This window comes from Dreissena polymorpha, chromosome 8, assembly GCF_020536995.1.
Source record: "Dreissena polymorpha isolate Duluth1 chromosome 8, UMN_Dpol_1.0, whole genome shotgun sequence".
Classification (NCBI taxonomy): Eukaryota; Metazoa; Mollusca; class Bivalvia; order Myida; family Dreissenidae; genus Dreissena; species Dreissena polymorpha.
The window spans coordinates 48,694,242-48,709,893 of record NC_068362.1 but is presented as its reverse complement, the minus strand read 5'-3'; the positions used below and the strand labels follow the sequence as shown (position 1 = coordinate 48,709,893).

The 15,652-nt window shown below is 35.0% G+C and overlaps 1 protein-coding gene across 1 annotated transcript in view; it reads left to right on the top strand.

Annotated features, from left to right (window-relative positions):
• The first annotated feature begins 1,708 nt into the window (after nt 1–1,708).
• Nucleotides 1,709–15,652, top strand: part of LOC127840510 (synaptic vesicular amine transporter-like) — a 40,306-nt gene continuing 26,362 nt past the window's right edge. The window contains exon 1 of the mRNA XM_052368926.1: nt 1,709–2,983. Within this exon, the coding sequence (XP_052224886.1) occupies nt 2,845–2,983 (139 nt within the window). The 5' untranslated portion in view covers nt 1,709–2,844. The remainder of the gene's footprint in view (nt 2,984–15,652) is intronic.

The following is a 15,652-nucleotide window of genomic DNA, read 5'->3' as shown; positions in this document are numbered from 1 at the left end:
GTCCGTTAATTAGTGATGATACTCTATTGGCATGGTGTAGAGGTGTGGACAACACTCTACAATAGAACTACAACAACAAAAACATCTACTACTACTACTTCTACTAATTCCACTACCTCTACTTCTTCTGCTTCTACTACTAGAACTTTACTACTACTACTACTACTACTACTACTACTACTACTACTACTACTACTGCTGCTACTACTACTACTACTACTACTACTACTACTACTACTACTACTACTACTACTACTACTACTACTACTACTACTACTACTACTACTACTACTACTACTACTACTACTACTACTACTACTACTACTACTACTACTACTACTACTACTACTACTACTACTACTACTACTACTACTACTACTACTACTACTACTACTACTACTACTACTACTACTACTATTACTACTACTACATATAATAATAATATTAATAATAATAAAAATTGATAATTTTAATAATAATTATCATAATAATAATACTGAACCAACGACACCAACACCCCCAAATCGCGCGAAACGTGCTACTATCATATAGTACTGCGACTTCTATTTTACATTTTACCATTTACTAGTAAATGATTAGATAAGATAATTGTTCTTTACTGGCTCACAGGGTATTTGTTCATACGTTCACAAGTTCCCAAGTGATGAAATACCTGTGGTGTCGCTGTTATTCCTGATGTCGTGCCTAGTATGGCGAGTGCTAAGTGGTGGCACTGTCAACAGAGACAGCGATTGGAAAACACTGTCCCAGCTCTGTCTGCATGTCCCTCTTCTACTACTACTCTCTCTCTCTCTCTCTCTCTCTCTCTCTCGAGTTCTATGCTAGAGGGACCCGCGTGTCATTGGCAATAACGACACCAAAGGGGTACCGCTTACGCGCTCTATACACACTTGGTGGTCAAATGAAACATTGAAGGATAGCTATACTAACCGACAAAGATTTTTTACTTTGGAAACGTTGAGTGAATATGTAATAAATTGTGCTCTTTATAATGGTGCTTAGAAACTTTTAAACAAGACGTTTAAAATGGTATGTTTGTTGGAATAGTTAACCGCAAAAAGTAAGTTTTTATACAGTATACCGATTGTGTATTTGATATACGTTTAAGATGAAGCACTTCTATATACTGTACTTGAAGGATTTAAAGTAAAATCGTTATCATTGTACTTTTATAATAAAGAACAATAATTAATTTATTATCAATTAAATGGAAAAAATAGATTTCATAACATTATTGAATACTCATGTTAACATTTAAGTATTTTATCCGATATTTATTTTAACATTGTTTATTCTTGTATCGAATATTGAACTTGTAAATGAAGAAAATAATGATAAATAAAGTTTAATAAAAGTCATCTCGTATACACAAACTATATTCGAAAAGTACCATCAATTAGTTATTACCATTACATACAGAAAATATTTCGGAAACTAAAGTGTCTTTATTATAAGCTTTACGATTCTCATTAATAAGGGGGGTCGCACCTATTTTTTACTATTGAAACGCTATATAAGAAATCAAAATTATCAGAAGCTCGTGCTATATTATGTTATATACTATCTTTTTTAAAAGAATAAAAGTAATTTGTTTTGTTCTGGGGGGGGGGGGGGGTTTACGGAAAGAGCTGAACTATATACGGTCGATCAACTAACTTACTTCATTTCCTTGCAGATTGTAGCGGTATGGCTGGTGATAATTTATGAAACATTAGACAAGTCATTCAAGTCGTATTCAACATCAGTTTAAGTGTTCGAGGGAACAGTGCTATATGATATCGAGCAAACGTTGCTCGTGTTTTTTTCTTCGGGTTTCGGTCTAGAACTTGCTGATTTTGGTAGACAATTATTTTTTTTAATCGATGAATACTAGGTTATATTGACTCATTGAACCCTCGATCGTTTATTATTTGTTTCACTTTGAAGGCACGTGATACTAGTATAAGGAACACAGTATACGGAACGCTTGTCTGTTTAGTGACAAGAAAACATATGTCTTTATTGTGGCAGATACATGTATATGTTAAGTATAGTTGACTTTAAAACGGAAACCTACTTCAACGAATATTGCTAGATTTAATAAATGACTATATTTACTGTTAATTATTCGACGTCAACAGTGTATTACACTAATTAAGCGTCTGAATGGAGCTAAGCAGTAGCAATTAGTCGATTTTATTCCTTATGTAACGAATAACTTCAATAACATGCTAAATGTTTAGTCCATTGCCGTTATAAACCATTCGGGACAAGTCAGTTAATTGCGTCTCGACAATGAGTGTTTTAATAATGTTTTAATAATGCAAAAGCCATGCGCGCGTTAGAAACTGGAGATAATATTGAAATCCGAGTAAACATATTTATAGACACACATAGCATACGTGGCGTGACTATAACCGATTTAAATTCAAATTCTCTAATGAATGGTTCCAACTAAGAACGTCAACTGTTTGTACACACACAAAGTCATTTGTGAGAAAATTTGTAAAATACAAATTACACAACAAGACATGTATTTTTCAGAAAAGTAAATCCATAAAGAAAGTCTGTCTGGGTCAATTTTGCAATAACTATTAGTAAATCATTCGTCTTGAACTCAAAGTGTCAATTGTGTACATGAATGTTAAAACACGCTAGTTAAAAAGAAAGCAATACAGGATATTCACGAAACGCCGAGAACATCATACTTGTGTTGTTCTTTTACATTGTGTGGATATATATTGGCGCCTTCAACAGTGTGACATAAAAAAACGTTCAAACAAATAGCTAGTACCAAAATCAACAACGGTTTTAAGTGGCAAAGGACAACAGACGGTCATCAGCATGACGTTTATCGATAGTACCGCGAGTGCGGTCAAAAGAGTGAAGGATTACGTCATAGGATGCCGCGGTTCCCGGAAGTTGATATTGTTCATCGTCTTCATCGCCATATTTCTTGATAATATGCTCCTTACTACAGTCGGTGAGTTCTTTTTTTTCCTTTTGTTTTACTCTTTATTTAGCCCTCCTCAAAAGAGTGTGTGGGCATAGGCGAGCCCGTTTATCACACATTACAAAGATATGATTGCAAAGTCAAAAGTTCAAGATATTGATTACCTAGAAAAGTGTATTAAGAGTATAAGTGTTTATCACACCTTGTTCTCTATGTGATATAACCATTAAATATGTAATATAAAGTTTTTAGTGTTTACATTGGAAACTTTTTGTTCGATTGACAAATTACGTTATTTTACATGAATGGACGTCAAAAGAAAGTAACGCAATATTAACAACTCTTCGATATTATCATGGCATTAACGTAAATGTAACTCTCTTTTATTAGCTAATTTTAAAGCATGCGATACGAAAAAGTTTTGAAAACCGTTGTCATGTCATACCATGATTTATTGAACTCATCCATGGACGTTGTTGTTAAGCTAGCCAAAGGCTCGTTTAATTCAATAATGTGGGAAATTGTAACTTTAGTCATATCATATATTGAGCCTTGTTCTAAGAAAATTGGGCTTTATTCATGTGCGTAAAGTGTCATCCCAGATTAGCCTGTGCAGTCCGCACAGGCTAATCAGGGATGACACTTTCCGCTTAAACTTGATTTTCGGTGAGGAGGGACTTCCTTGAAACTAAAAAACCATAAAAGCGGAAAGTGTCGTCCCTGATTAGCGTGTGCGGACTGCACAGGCTAATCTGGGATGACAGTATACGCACATGCATTAAGCCCAGTTTTATCAGAACAATGCTCTATTGGTCTCACATACATACGCAAATGAGCCTCGCTCTGGGAAAACGGGGCTAAATAGATGTGCTTAAAGTGCCGGTCCAGATTAGCCTGTGCAGATCGCACAGGCTAAGCAGGGAAGACACTTTACTATTAGTCTGGATTTTCATTTTAATCAAAAATCTCATAAAGTCGTAAATATTCGTTCTTGGCTGACACCTCATGCTCATGCATTAAACTCCCTTTTCCAAGAACGAGGCATTTAAATATATTAATAAAGTTTTGAAACAAGAAATCGTGCTTAATTTTGATAGCAGTATGTTGTCTGTGTTGCCAGTTTACTTCATTAAACATTTATTTGCTGGTGATAGAACATGAAACATTTGCATAGCTGCATTTAATGCAATTGCCTGGAAATATTTACACGTTCGGTGGTAGTACTTGCTTGACATTTGTTTCTATTCTTAGTTTACTACTTGCAAATATTGTCTACGTTTGAGAAAATGTTGCAGAAAAAGGTCATGCCACAATATATTCCTACTTATTTTTCTACTTAACATTTAGCCTTCAAAGAAACACAAACCATCGAAAAATGCAGTCTAAATTAAAACAAAATAAGAATGTATGCTCTGCATAAATAAATGCACATTCTCCTAAAAAAGTATTACATTGGTCAATTCATTGTTAATTTCGAATTAGGAAAAGTGAAGATAAAGTGCAATTTAAAAGAAATTTTGTTCATGATGAGTTGTTCGTGTTTATTTTATTAATTTAAAAAAAGTTTTGACTGATTTTTGTCACGTCAAATTCATTATTTAAAAAAAGTTTTGACTGATTATTGTCACGTCAAATTCATTGGTAATGAAGGACATTGAAACGAAGCGACAAAAAGGCATTATATTTTAAACCCAACGTTTTAAATATTACGGGATCATATTTTACATTTGTCAACAATTTAATCTTTGTCGAATGATGAATTTGTCTCATAAACATTTTCAGATAATGGTAAAATTGGAGTATTCTTACATGCTGAAACATACATAAATATATAATACACATAAAAGCCACGGACATAATATTTCGATGTTTCATATATGTTTCTATGTTTATGATTTGATGTACTATATGATTTTCTGTGAGAATGTTTCGTTTTAACATATGGTTTTCTATATTTAACGGTTTGTGTTAAGATACCGGTCTTTGTAATTTAAACCGCTATTCATAAACCGCAAAAATATACATTTAGGCTTGACCAGATAATTGCATACATGTGATCGGTTGGTTGTTTAATCATGTTTTTGTATAACCAAATCCAACCAAATATAATACCATATTTGATATTTATTGAAGCAACAACTTTGGTTATTCAGAAAAGAAATATACCATAATGCTATAGGTTTATAAATTCTATAAACTTGTGTATTACTAACAAATTTAATTCAATATGTTTATCGACACTAGCCTTAGACTATGGCGTGCTTACTACGACAACACACTAAGAATCAAATCGTTTGGAAATTGCATAATTCATAATTATTTTGAAAATGTGAATGACTGAACAAACACTTGAAATCAAAATTGGTTTAATGTCCGAAACACATGACATGATTCTACCATAGGCCCTTTTCTGCTGTTACCGGTTACGAACCAAAACATCGATCTTATATCACAGCAATACACAGAGTGCGGCATGGACAAATATCTTTCACTGTTTTAATCAAAATTATAACCAACATTTAGCAAACAAAAACGATCAATCGCGATGCATGAATGATATTAAACATTTTAATAAAATTAATTTTATTTGACATGTGTTATTTTCATGTTATTGTTAACAACTCCCCTAGACCAGTAGAAGGACTTGCAATTTACAGTGAGGCGCGTTCTGAGAAAAACTGGACTTAATGCATGTGCGTAAAGTGTCATCCCAGATTAGCCTGTGCAGTCCGCACACTTTCCGCTTGTATGGTAATTTAAGTTTCAAGGAAGTCCCTCCTTATCGGAAACTAAGTTTAGGCGGAGAATGTCGTCCATGATTAGCCTGTGCGAACTGCACAGGCTAATCTGGGATGACACTTCACGCACATGTATGCATTATGCCCAGTTTTCTCAAAACGCGTCTCACTGTATTGATGCTTGCTTAGAGAAGTCTTGTTATTGCTTTCAATACAAAATTTTAACCCATTTATGTCTAGTGGATTCTCCCACCCTTCAAAATTGGATCAATTTATTTCCAAAATTAGGGATGTCTAGTATATTTATATCTATATTTAGAATATTTCTTACAGAACTTTCTTTAAGCAAACAGCGTAGACCCAGATGAGACGCCGCATAATGCGGCGTCTCATCTGGGTCAACGCTGTTTGCCAAGGCCTTTTTTTCTAGACGCTAGGCATAAATGGGTTAATTTATGCGCACATAAACACGCGTTTGGAACATTGGCACAACTTTAATTAGAAAACATATAAACTTCTAGGCAGAAAAATAACTCTGTGAACTGAATTAGTATCAGTCATTGCATAATCATGTGAATTTAAGTATTAAAGTTGTCGAATGAATGATAAATTTGAAACGTTGTGCACAGTACTTCATTAACGATCGTCGACGCTAATTGTCAAGCTTATAACGGTTAGGACTGCAACTTTTCATGAAAAGCATGGATTTAATGAAAGTCGTCACACTAAAACAGAAACAGAGTCGCAGTTAAAGTTAAGTTTCAGTTTTCATTATTTACTCTGAATTTGAGCATTGTCACCTTACTTGGGGCCTTTAAATGATCTGCATTGCCTATGCATAAATTGCGTTTAGCGTACGCACATAGTTAAGTACTTGTGGTCAGAGCACCAGGTGTTTGCTGCCAATGTCATGCAAACAAATTTGTTATTTATTGGTTCGGTTTATCTGCTTTTGTTCACTTATTTTGATTATACGTGCAGCTTGTGCGCAACACATAATATCGGTTAACTGAAAGGTCTAATTAGTTGCTGAATAATATAATATTAATAGGAAACAATAGTAAAAGCCAATACATTCGATGTTTGTGGATATCTGAATAACTATTTAGACTTGATAAAGCCGATGTGTAAAGCATGTGAAATATTCATTATTTACACTTCTTTAATTGACGAGGGACTCGTTGTAAGCTCTTTAAACATTCAACAAAACACATATATAAAATATAAATATGTATGGTTATTTTATTTGTGTCTGTATATAATTTAAATAAAGCACATAGATTTAATGTGTACTCGTAATTATTTCATATGTTTAAGGGTGTGATCAAACATTCTTAATTTCGCTTCTTACTGGTCCCGTACGGTGTGATAAAGGCTTAGACAATCAATACAGGGCGAGAGCGTAACTCTAGCCTGCCTACCCTTGTATACATGCTGCGGGGTCACTAAGAAGCCGTTTAACAGCATCAGCGTGGTACCAGGATTTAAGTTACACCATGTAGCTATACTATAGTTTATGTCATACAATACGTCGTGTTTTTATTTTTCGTTACGGCATTTAAAGTTATTAACCAAATGAGGAAAAAAACTTACATTATATAGAAAAAATAAAGCATGTTTCAAGGCGTTTCCAATAAAAACGAGTATTGTCTTATCAAAAGTTGTTTTGAGCAAACAAAATCACACGGACAATGTGTGGCATTCATCCGCCTGATTCACGTTCTGACATTCGTATATATTACAAATTCGGATATTTTGCCAAATGGCCGAATTTTAACTATATTTGATTATATGGTACCATATATTATTTAATTGGGATATTTAATTCATAGTTAGTTGTTTGTTAATATCACAACACTCTGTATAAATAAAGCATCGTATATTTAATTTATATGCTGCTTTTAAGGAAAAAGGTTAAAAAATATTTTCTGAAATTATTACAATAAGGAGTCGCTTATTAAGGTATATACTGTTTTCCCCCCATAACTTGTGATAGAATTTCTTATTGTATTGATAACATTTCTGCCTGATATACCGGCATGACTAGCGAGATCGGGGCCAAATTCGTCCTCCTATCCCGTCCCACTTTCCAATAGCCGTTAGTCAACGCCCGTAGTACCGCTGTCTGGCAGATAATGGGATATTTATTGTGGTTTATTGACTGATGTTGACGGGGATTTGCTTTAAATTGATCCAGATGCAAATATGATGAGCCAACGCTTGCTTAAGTTGTACAACAATAGAAATGCAATTAGTAAAGAAAATAGTTTTATTGGTTCAATACATTTACGGAAGCCAGAAAAGAGGGTGCGGGGCGAGTTGGGGCGAGTGTGAGTGAATTTAGAGAGAGTTATATCCGAAAAAGGAATACACATCATAAAATTTTGTAAAATCATTTTAAACATAACACCCTTAAAACTTTTGCTTGAAAAATACGGAGAGAGAGGAAGGGGCTGTTTTGCGGATCTAACTGTTTGTTTATGTTGCGTATTTTAAGCCTTAACATCCATATTTTATAGCGTATGTGTCATTCAATACCCCGTTGTTAATTTTAAGCGTATTTTGTTGTAATGCAAAATAGAAAATAGATGTATTGTTTAACCAGTGGAAAATATTCATTTAACCAATGTCATTAAAAATACATTTGTGAATTACAAAACATGTTTTGATACAAATTAAACTTGTTTATGGTTAATGGACGTAATGTATTGTGATTTTATTCATGAGATATCGACGGATTCTGTCGTCTGAAATACTATGTGGGACTGATTTAAGTTAAATTCGAGAGCTTGCACATTTCATATGGATTTTGAATAAAACATTGTTCATATGTTTTACAAGTTAAACGTTGAAAAATCATTGGACTATTAACAATTTCATCACATTAATTTCACGCATAAAAGCAGAACTGTTAAATCTATGGAGAATGTTTAAGTTTATGGGAGAGTGCAGTGTAGTTGAACGTGTAATTTGTATAGAAAGATCATGACGAATATGTCACCTCGGGTCTCGTCTTGGGTAAATGGAGACCTTGCGAGTCTTAGGGACATGTCTATCAAAATAACCCTTTATACATATTTTATTTTATCTATATCAAATGATTGAATTATTTGCAAATTCATAAAGGATAGAGTGTGTCAGGCTCGGAACACGAAGTATATAATGTTGAGACGGCGAAATGTGTCTGAAGGCCGATTTAAATAGAGCATGTAATCTGAAAATTAAAGAAAATGTTCGAAGGTTCTTATTTAGACTGTTATAACGACTAAACAGTTTGAACTTTTAAAATAATATATAAAGCGTCAAACCATACGGCTCTGTTAAAATAATTTTTTCGAACTCAACAAATTTCTTCGAGCGGTGTATGTTCCCATTTGACAATTTCTCATTGTTGGAAATGATCTTCGAGCTAAGTAATCATGTCTAAGTTTGGAGATGGTATCTATACCTTTACACGTAAAGGCATAATTTGTACAGGAAACGACGACAGTCATTAAGTCAATAATTATGAGTCAAATTACATGCAAACAGGTGAAAGTACGCGACTTCCGTGCTTACATGACGGTGTCGACGTGTTCTGTAATTTGTATTCCAGTCCAACACGTTAATGTCAAGACTATTTTGTGTCAAACGAGATGCCACGAGATGCCCCGAGATTTTATGTTAAACATCAATGTGATTAGCATCAAGAGCGCGTTGATTATAGACATGTGTTCGCCTGAACAATATCGATGCTTGAAAACGTTGTTAACAGCACATCGCGCTGGCATTCCTCGACGGATGTGCGACGTCCATTTCCATTAAGTGTTATTCAACTACAGGGCCGTTATTGGTAGCAGGCGAATAATAGACGTTTGTTTGGTTAAACGATATTTATTGTGATTTATCGACTGTTGGTCGATGGATTTGTTAATTTAAAGGATGAAAAATGTGACTCGGGGAAACGCGCACACTTCTAGTTAAAGGCGTATCTGTTCGTACTTACAGGACTGGCCTATTCGAGTTTAGCTCATTTAACAAAAAGGACATTTTTTCATTTCTCCGAATTTTATGCACATCTTCTTTTCCAAAGTTGGCTCCATTTGTATACACTTATAACATAAATCAAATGCAGACAGATTTCCGTGCGTTATAACAAATACACTTCGTAATCGGAAATATATTGTATTCGAATATGTATAGGCATATGATAATAAGAAATCATAAAAAAAATAATATTAAACAAACTGTGTAATCTTATACATATATTCCTTAGGTTACAAGTATTTTAAATATATGAATACAAAATGTCCGGTGTTTTAATTAATATTCAGTTTTAATGTTCACTAACTTCTAATTGTATTGTAAACCTCCGTCCACTACTTATGTCAGTGTTATCAGGTATTCCAGTTAAATCATTTGAGCCGCGCTCTGTGAAAAGGGGGATAAATGCATGTGCGTAAAGGTCCGTCCCAGATTAGCCCATGCAGTCCGCACAGGATAATCAGGGACGACACTGTCCGCCTAAACTTGATTTTTGCTAAGAAGAGACTTTCTTGAAACGAAAAATATCCTAAAAGCGGACAGTGTCGTCCCTGATTAGCCTGTGCGTACTCCACAGGCTTATCTAGAATGGCACTGTACGCACATGCATTGAACCCCTATTTCACAGAGCATTGCCCCACTGGGGGCTGACGAGGTCAAAGCGTAGTCCGTTTCGCTACGACGTCGGGTATATGTTTTACTACGAAAACATTGTTTAAATACACATGACATCGAGAACGGATTAGTCGAAAATTGTGTTTAAAACAGGTAAGATTATGCTTTTCTAATAAAAAAACTCTGAATTTAAGCACAATTACATTTCATAGGTCTGTTACATCAAATTATAATCCAAGATGTGTCTGGTTTATGCGGTTAAACATGAAATATACCGCTGATGTATCAAACCGAAGTTAAGTTTCACTTTTAAAAAATGCAATTAAGGTTTACAACTGTGTTTAATTGACACAATTTTACAATTTTCATATTGATCTATGTATCGTTAAGCCACTGGTGTGTTTAGAAATCTGTAGGGTGACCCAGTTATCAGAAATAAAGGCTAAATATTATTATTAGGCATGATCATGTCTCTGACAGTATTCGTATATACCTCGCTACGACAACGCTTTAGCGTGTATGGGTTTCTCACAGAAGTCGTATTGGTTATCTCTCAAAGGCAAAATAAAGAAAAGTTTTTTTTAATACAGAGTCATGGAGTGGCTGGATGTTTCCCTTGAGGAAGAGGTAGTAACAACGGCACAACATGAAGCGCACAGTAAATTTACATCGTGTTACAATGCGGTTAAGGCCCAGTTTCACTATGATGCCGGTGGAGCCCCAGTGCGTGATCAGGCATCTACCGGGATGAACCGGTGCTCCACTGGGATGAACCGTGAACGACCGGGGCTCACCTGAAAAGTATTAAAATGTTTAATACCTCCGGGATGAACCGGCAGTCACCGGGTAGGACCAGCAACGGCCGGCGTAGCACCGGGAACAACCGGGACAACACCGGGAACAACCGCAACGGCACCTTAGCTCCACCGGGGCTAAACATACCCCGCAGAGCTCCGGCAACGCCCCGGTGGAGCCCCGGTGAATGCCGGCAGAGTCCTTTTATAGCTACGTTACATAAGTAAACCGGTGCTCTGACGGTTCCGTACCGGTGCAGTCCCGTTTGTTTCCAGTGCCAAGCCGGTCATTGCCGGTCCTTCCCGGTAACTCCTGGATCATCCAGGAGGTATTAAACATTTGAATACTTTCCCGGTGGAGCCCCGGTTGTCCCCGGTTAAGCCGGGGCGTTGCCGCAGCTCTGCCGGGGTCTGATGCCGGTATAGCCCCGGTGAGTGCCGGCGTAGTGACGGTATACATGGGGCTCTGCCGGGACTCTGCCGGCTTTCACCGGGTTCAGCCTTTTCGTTTGGATGTGCATGCGCAAAGTGAAGCACGGCATCTTTTGCACTGGAAAATGGCAGTCTGCAGTTACTGCAAACTGCATGTGATATGTCCTGAAATGGATACAGAAACTTCGTTGAGCAACCTATACATTATATTTGTACTTCGTTGCGCAACCAATACATACTCTGTGCGAAACCTATACATAAAGCGACTTGTAATTTCCTTCGAAACAAAGCATTTGAATAATTAAAATACATGTTCGTAACCTGTTTTGTACTTTAAAATGTGTTATTTACACTGAATCAAAGTAACATGTAGTTTTATTTAATTAAAGTTACCGCAATAGGCTATTTTAACATAATACCCATCTTATGCATTGCTTCAAATCAAAATATTTCGATTTTAGCTCAAAATAAACATAAAGGTTGCAACTACGGGCATTTGTTATTAGTTTGTTATTGAAAATAAGTACCTACCATTACTGGATGTTCCGTTCTCTAATCCATAAACACCAGAAAAGATGAAACTCGCCTGATTAAGTAGTGTATTTACACAATGTTTTCGTAGTAAAGCATATACCCGACGTCGTAGCGAAACGGACTACGCATTGACCTCGTCAGCCCCCAGTGTGCCCATTTACTTCAGTTATAGCAGTTATTTTAGTTATTTCTTTATTTTAGTATACCAGCTCAAAATTTGAACCGTCTGTGGTCTAAAGCAAACCATTTAGCGACACAAAATACAAATATACAAATTTATGTTAGATATTTTTTTTATTAAATTGTATTTTAATTTACAATTCATTTTCATAATTTCATTATATTCACTAAGCAAATAGCAGCCTGGAAATGTTGCAATCTGTGACTACCATTATTGAAATGTTGCTGGGTATCGATTAGATGCTAATTCACCGCCCATGTCTATTCACGAGCTTTCCTCTTTGGTTCTTGAACATCTAAAGCCATCGTTTTTTATTACATGTTTTAAGAGTTTACACAGATCAGACAAAATAGAAGTGGTTGGAAACCGATCCCACTTGAGTGCGTCTTTACAATGGATATAACTGAGTTCTATCGCATTCATTGTCACTGCAATGTAATAAACTCGCCATACCGCACGATGAAACAACCAATGTAGTTCTTGTTTAACGTCTAATAAGTCTATTCCTGACATTCTCTTTGGTGTTCCTTCAAATTAGGAAAAAATCAAAGTGAACATCAACGTAATGTTTGCATGCGAATGCGTTCCAATGAATGCGAAATTAAACCATTCAGTGGTGCAACAGTAACAGTTCGCAAGTGTAAAGAATTAAATCTCTGAAAGCCATGTTGTAAAAAGATCACGGCCCCAGCAAGAATTCTTTTAAATCCGGTCACTTTTTCGAATGATGCGTGTCAACTGTATCCAATCTTTTACCATTAAATTATGTTCGTTTGTCCATGGAATGGTTCCTTTTCTATGCATGTGTGTACAATATGCAATACAACATACTAGAATTTGTTTATACAATAATTCAGTAATTTGTAATCTTACGGTATATTGTGCGATGGACATTGCGACTGACTTGCGTTGAAATCGATCGATTGCTAGTTGGGGACCAATCGTAAGTTGCATTATTGAATCGTACATCAATCGTACATTTTATCGTAACTCGGTCGTATATCTAACGCAAATTGTATCGTTTCTGAATCTTAAAGGGACCATGAGGGCCATTTAATGTGCAAACGTTCCCAAAACCTTAACGTAAGTGAGTCTTGTTGTGTATGAAAATATGGTGTTCGTCAGATTTTCAAAAAAATCTCGTTCTAATCAAGTGTTATCGAAGCACTAAGTGACTATGTTCTATAATAAAATACGACCGATTGTTCAAACTAAAATTGCTGTCAGATTTTGTTTGCTAATATGAATATCAAAGTGACAATTGTAATCTAATAACAAATCATTTGGAAGCGTTTATATAATATTGCTATAGCGCCCCCCACATGTGCTATCCGATACTAGGAATTATAAATGACTCGTCCTATTCATCTTCTACCCCTGTCATCCTTTTCAACAATAATTGATCTTTGGCAGTGAAAATAATCTGGTTAAAACAACAATCACCACTACATAAATATTTATTCACTGTTAAGAACAAGGGTATCGGATTTCAATCAACATCGGATCACTTTTGTCCCAATCAATGTCAAACGCTTCAATGATTTGAAGCCCAGCCAATAGTTGCAATCCGCAATTCACAACTTAGGAAAAACCGTCTTTACTGTTGTACGTTCAAACAATCTTGCCCGTTGTATGTATTAATACATCGCAATCAAATAGAAATGGTGAATAAGGGATGCGATTTTTCAATGATATTTGTTCTTTCTACACACATATATGTGTTGTTTTTCATACGAATAGGAAATTGCAGAAAAGTATATTCTATGTCGATAATTTGTAAAGCATTTAAGCGACACTTATATATTCGTATATTTCGGAACATACAATAGCAGATGTTAATTTAATTCTTAATACAGACATATGATTTCATTGCATTTGGGTTAGATTACACCAACATAAAAGTTTAAGGATTTGGTTTTCACCGCAAAAAATATTTACTTTTACCTGATATATTTCTCCTCAAATGGCTTATCCAAAGCTCATCTCAATAATTTGACTACATTTTCTTTATGTTTTATCATACCGCTGCATTGATATCTGCTTGATATAACACTGCCTGATATATCAGTTCAACATGAAGTTCTTATATCAATAAATGATAGGAGGTGTGTCATATTACTCGGAATCAACTATAAAGTAATCGCATTTAGTAAAATCGAATCAGATTTAACAAAATAAACAATTTGATACCAAGATGTACTATATTGGAAACACAAAATGCAACACAAACAGCATAAAATCTGTTTTACAAATATTAACCCATTTATGCCTAGCGTCCTGAAAAAAGGACATTGCAAACAGCGTAGACCCAGATGAGATGCCGCATAATGCGGCGTCTCATCTGGGTCTGCGCTGTTTGCTTAAATGAATTTCTTTATGAAATATTCTGAATATAGACATAAATATACTTGACACCCCTAATTTTGGAAATAAATTGTTCCAATTTAGAAGGATAGGAGAGTCCACTGGGCATAAATGGTTTAAGCGCAAGAGCTCATGACTCTGGGACGTAAAGGTATGATAAACAGAAGAACAGGTTACTGCCTGATCATTTTGTAATATATCAGGCTCGGTACGAATAAAATGTGCAATGTGCAAGAAAGCCTTGCCGTTATATTATTCTAAGCCTTGTCTCATATTATTTCCATTAACCATAAACAAGTTTAATAATTTGTATCAATGTATTGTAATTACATAATATAACAAAATCTTAAAGAACATGACGATATTGTAGTCAAATTATAGATACAAACTTTAAAAAACGCCTACGTAGGCGATATCTATCATAAACGAGTTAAGATTAGTCTTTGTCTAGTTACTATTATCTTTATTGGATACGAAACTGATATTTGATTTAACTTTAAATTATCTTTGTGGTGCGTTGTATAAATTGAGAATGATTATGTTCATAATATAATGCATATCATAAGTTTTACACATGATCTAGGGAATGCAGTCTTTGTGAATACATTGAGCATTTTATTTAAAAGTATATTTTACGTTCGTTTATTGAAAAAAACATACTATTGTGTTAATTTTAACGACAACAGGAAACACACAAAAATGGTAACCACTCGATAGATGAGTGTTTCGACAACAACAACAACATAACCTTTATTAAGCTCAAATCACAAATATAGTGACACATGAGTATTTAGTGACAATGCATCTTTTACAAAGAGGTATTAACAATTGTGACATGGTATTACACTTTACATAGAAAATAGAAAAGAGAAAGAGAAGTGGAGATGAAATAAGATATGAGACAAAAATTTGAATTGAGTGGGGGAATGATGATGTTGATCTGAGAAATAAACATTTTTTCCTTTGGCCTGAATAACCTGTTTGTTTACATGGATTACTGATACAGACTATAGTTGTG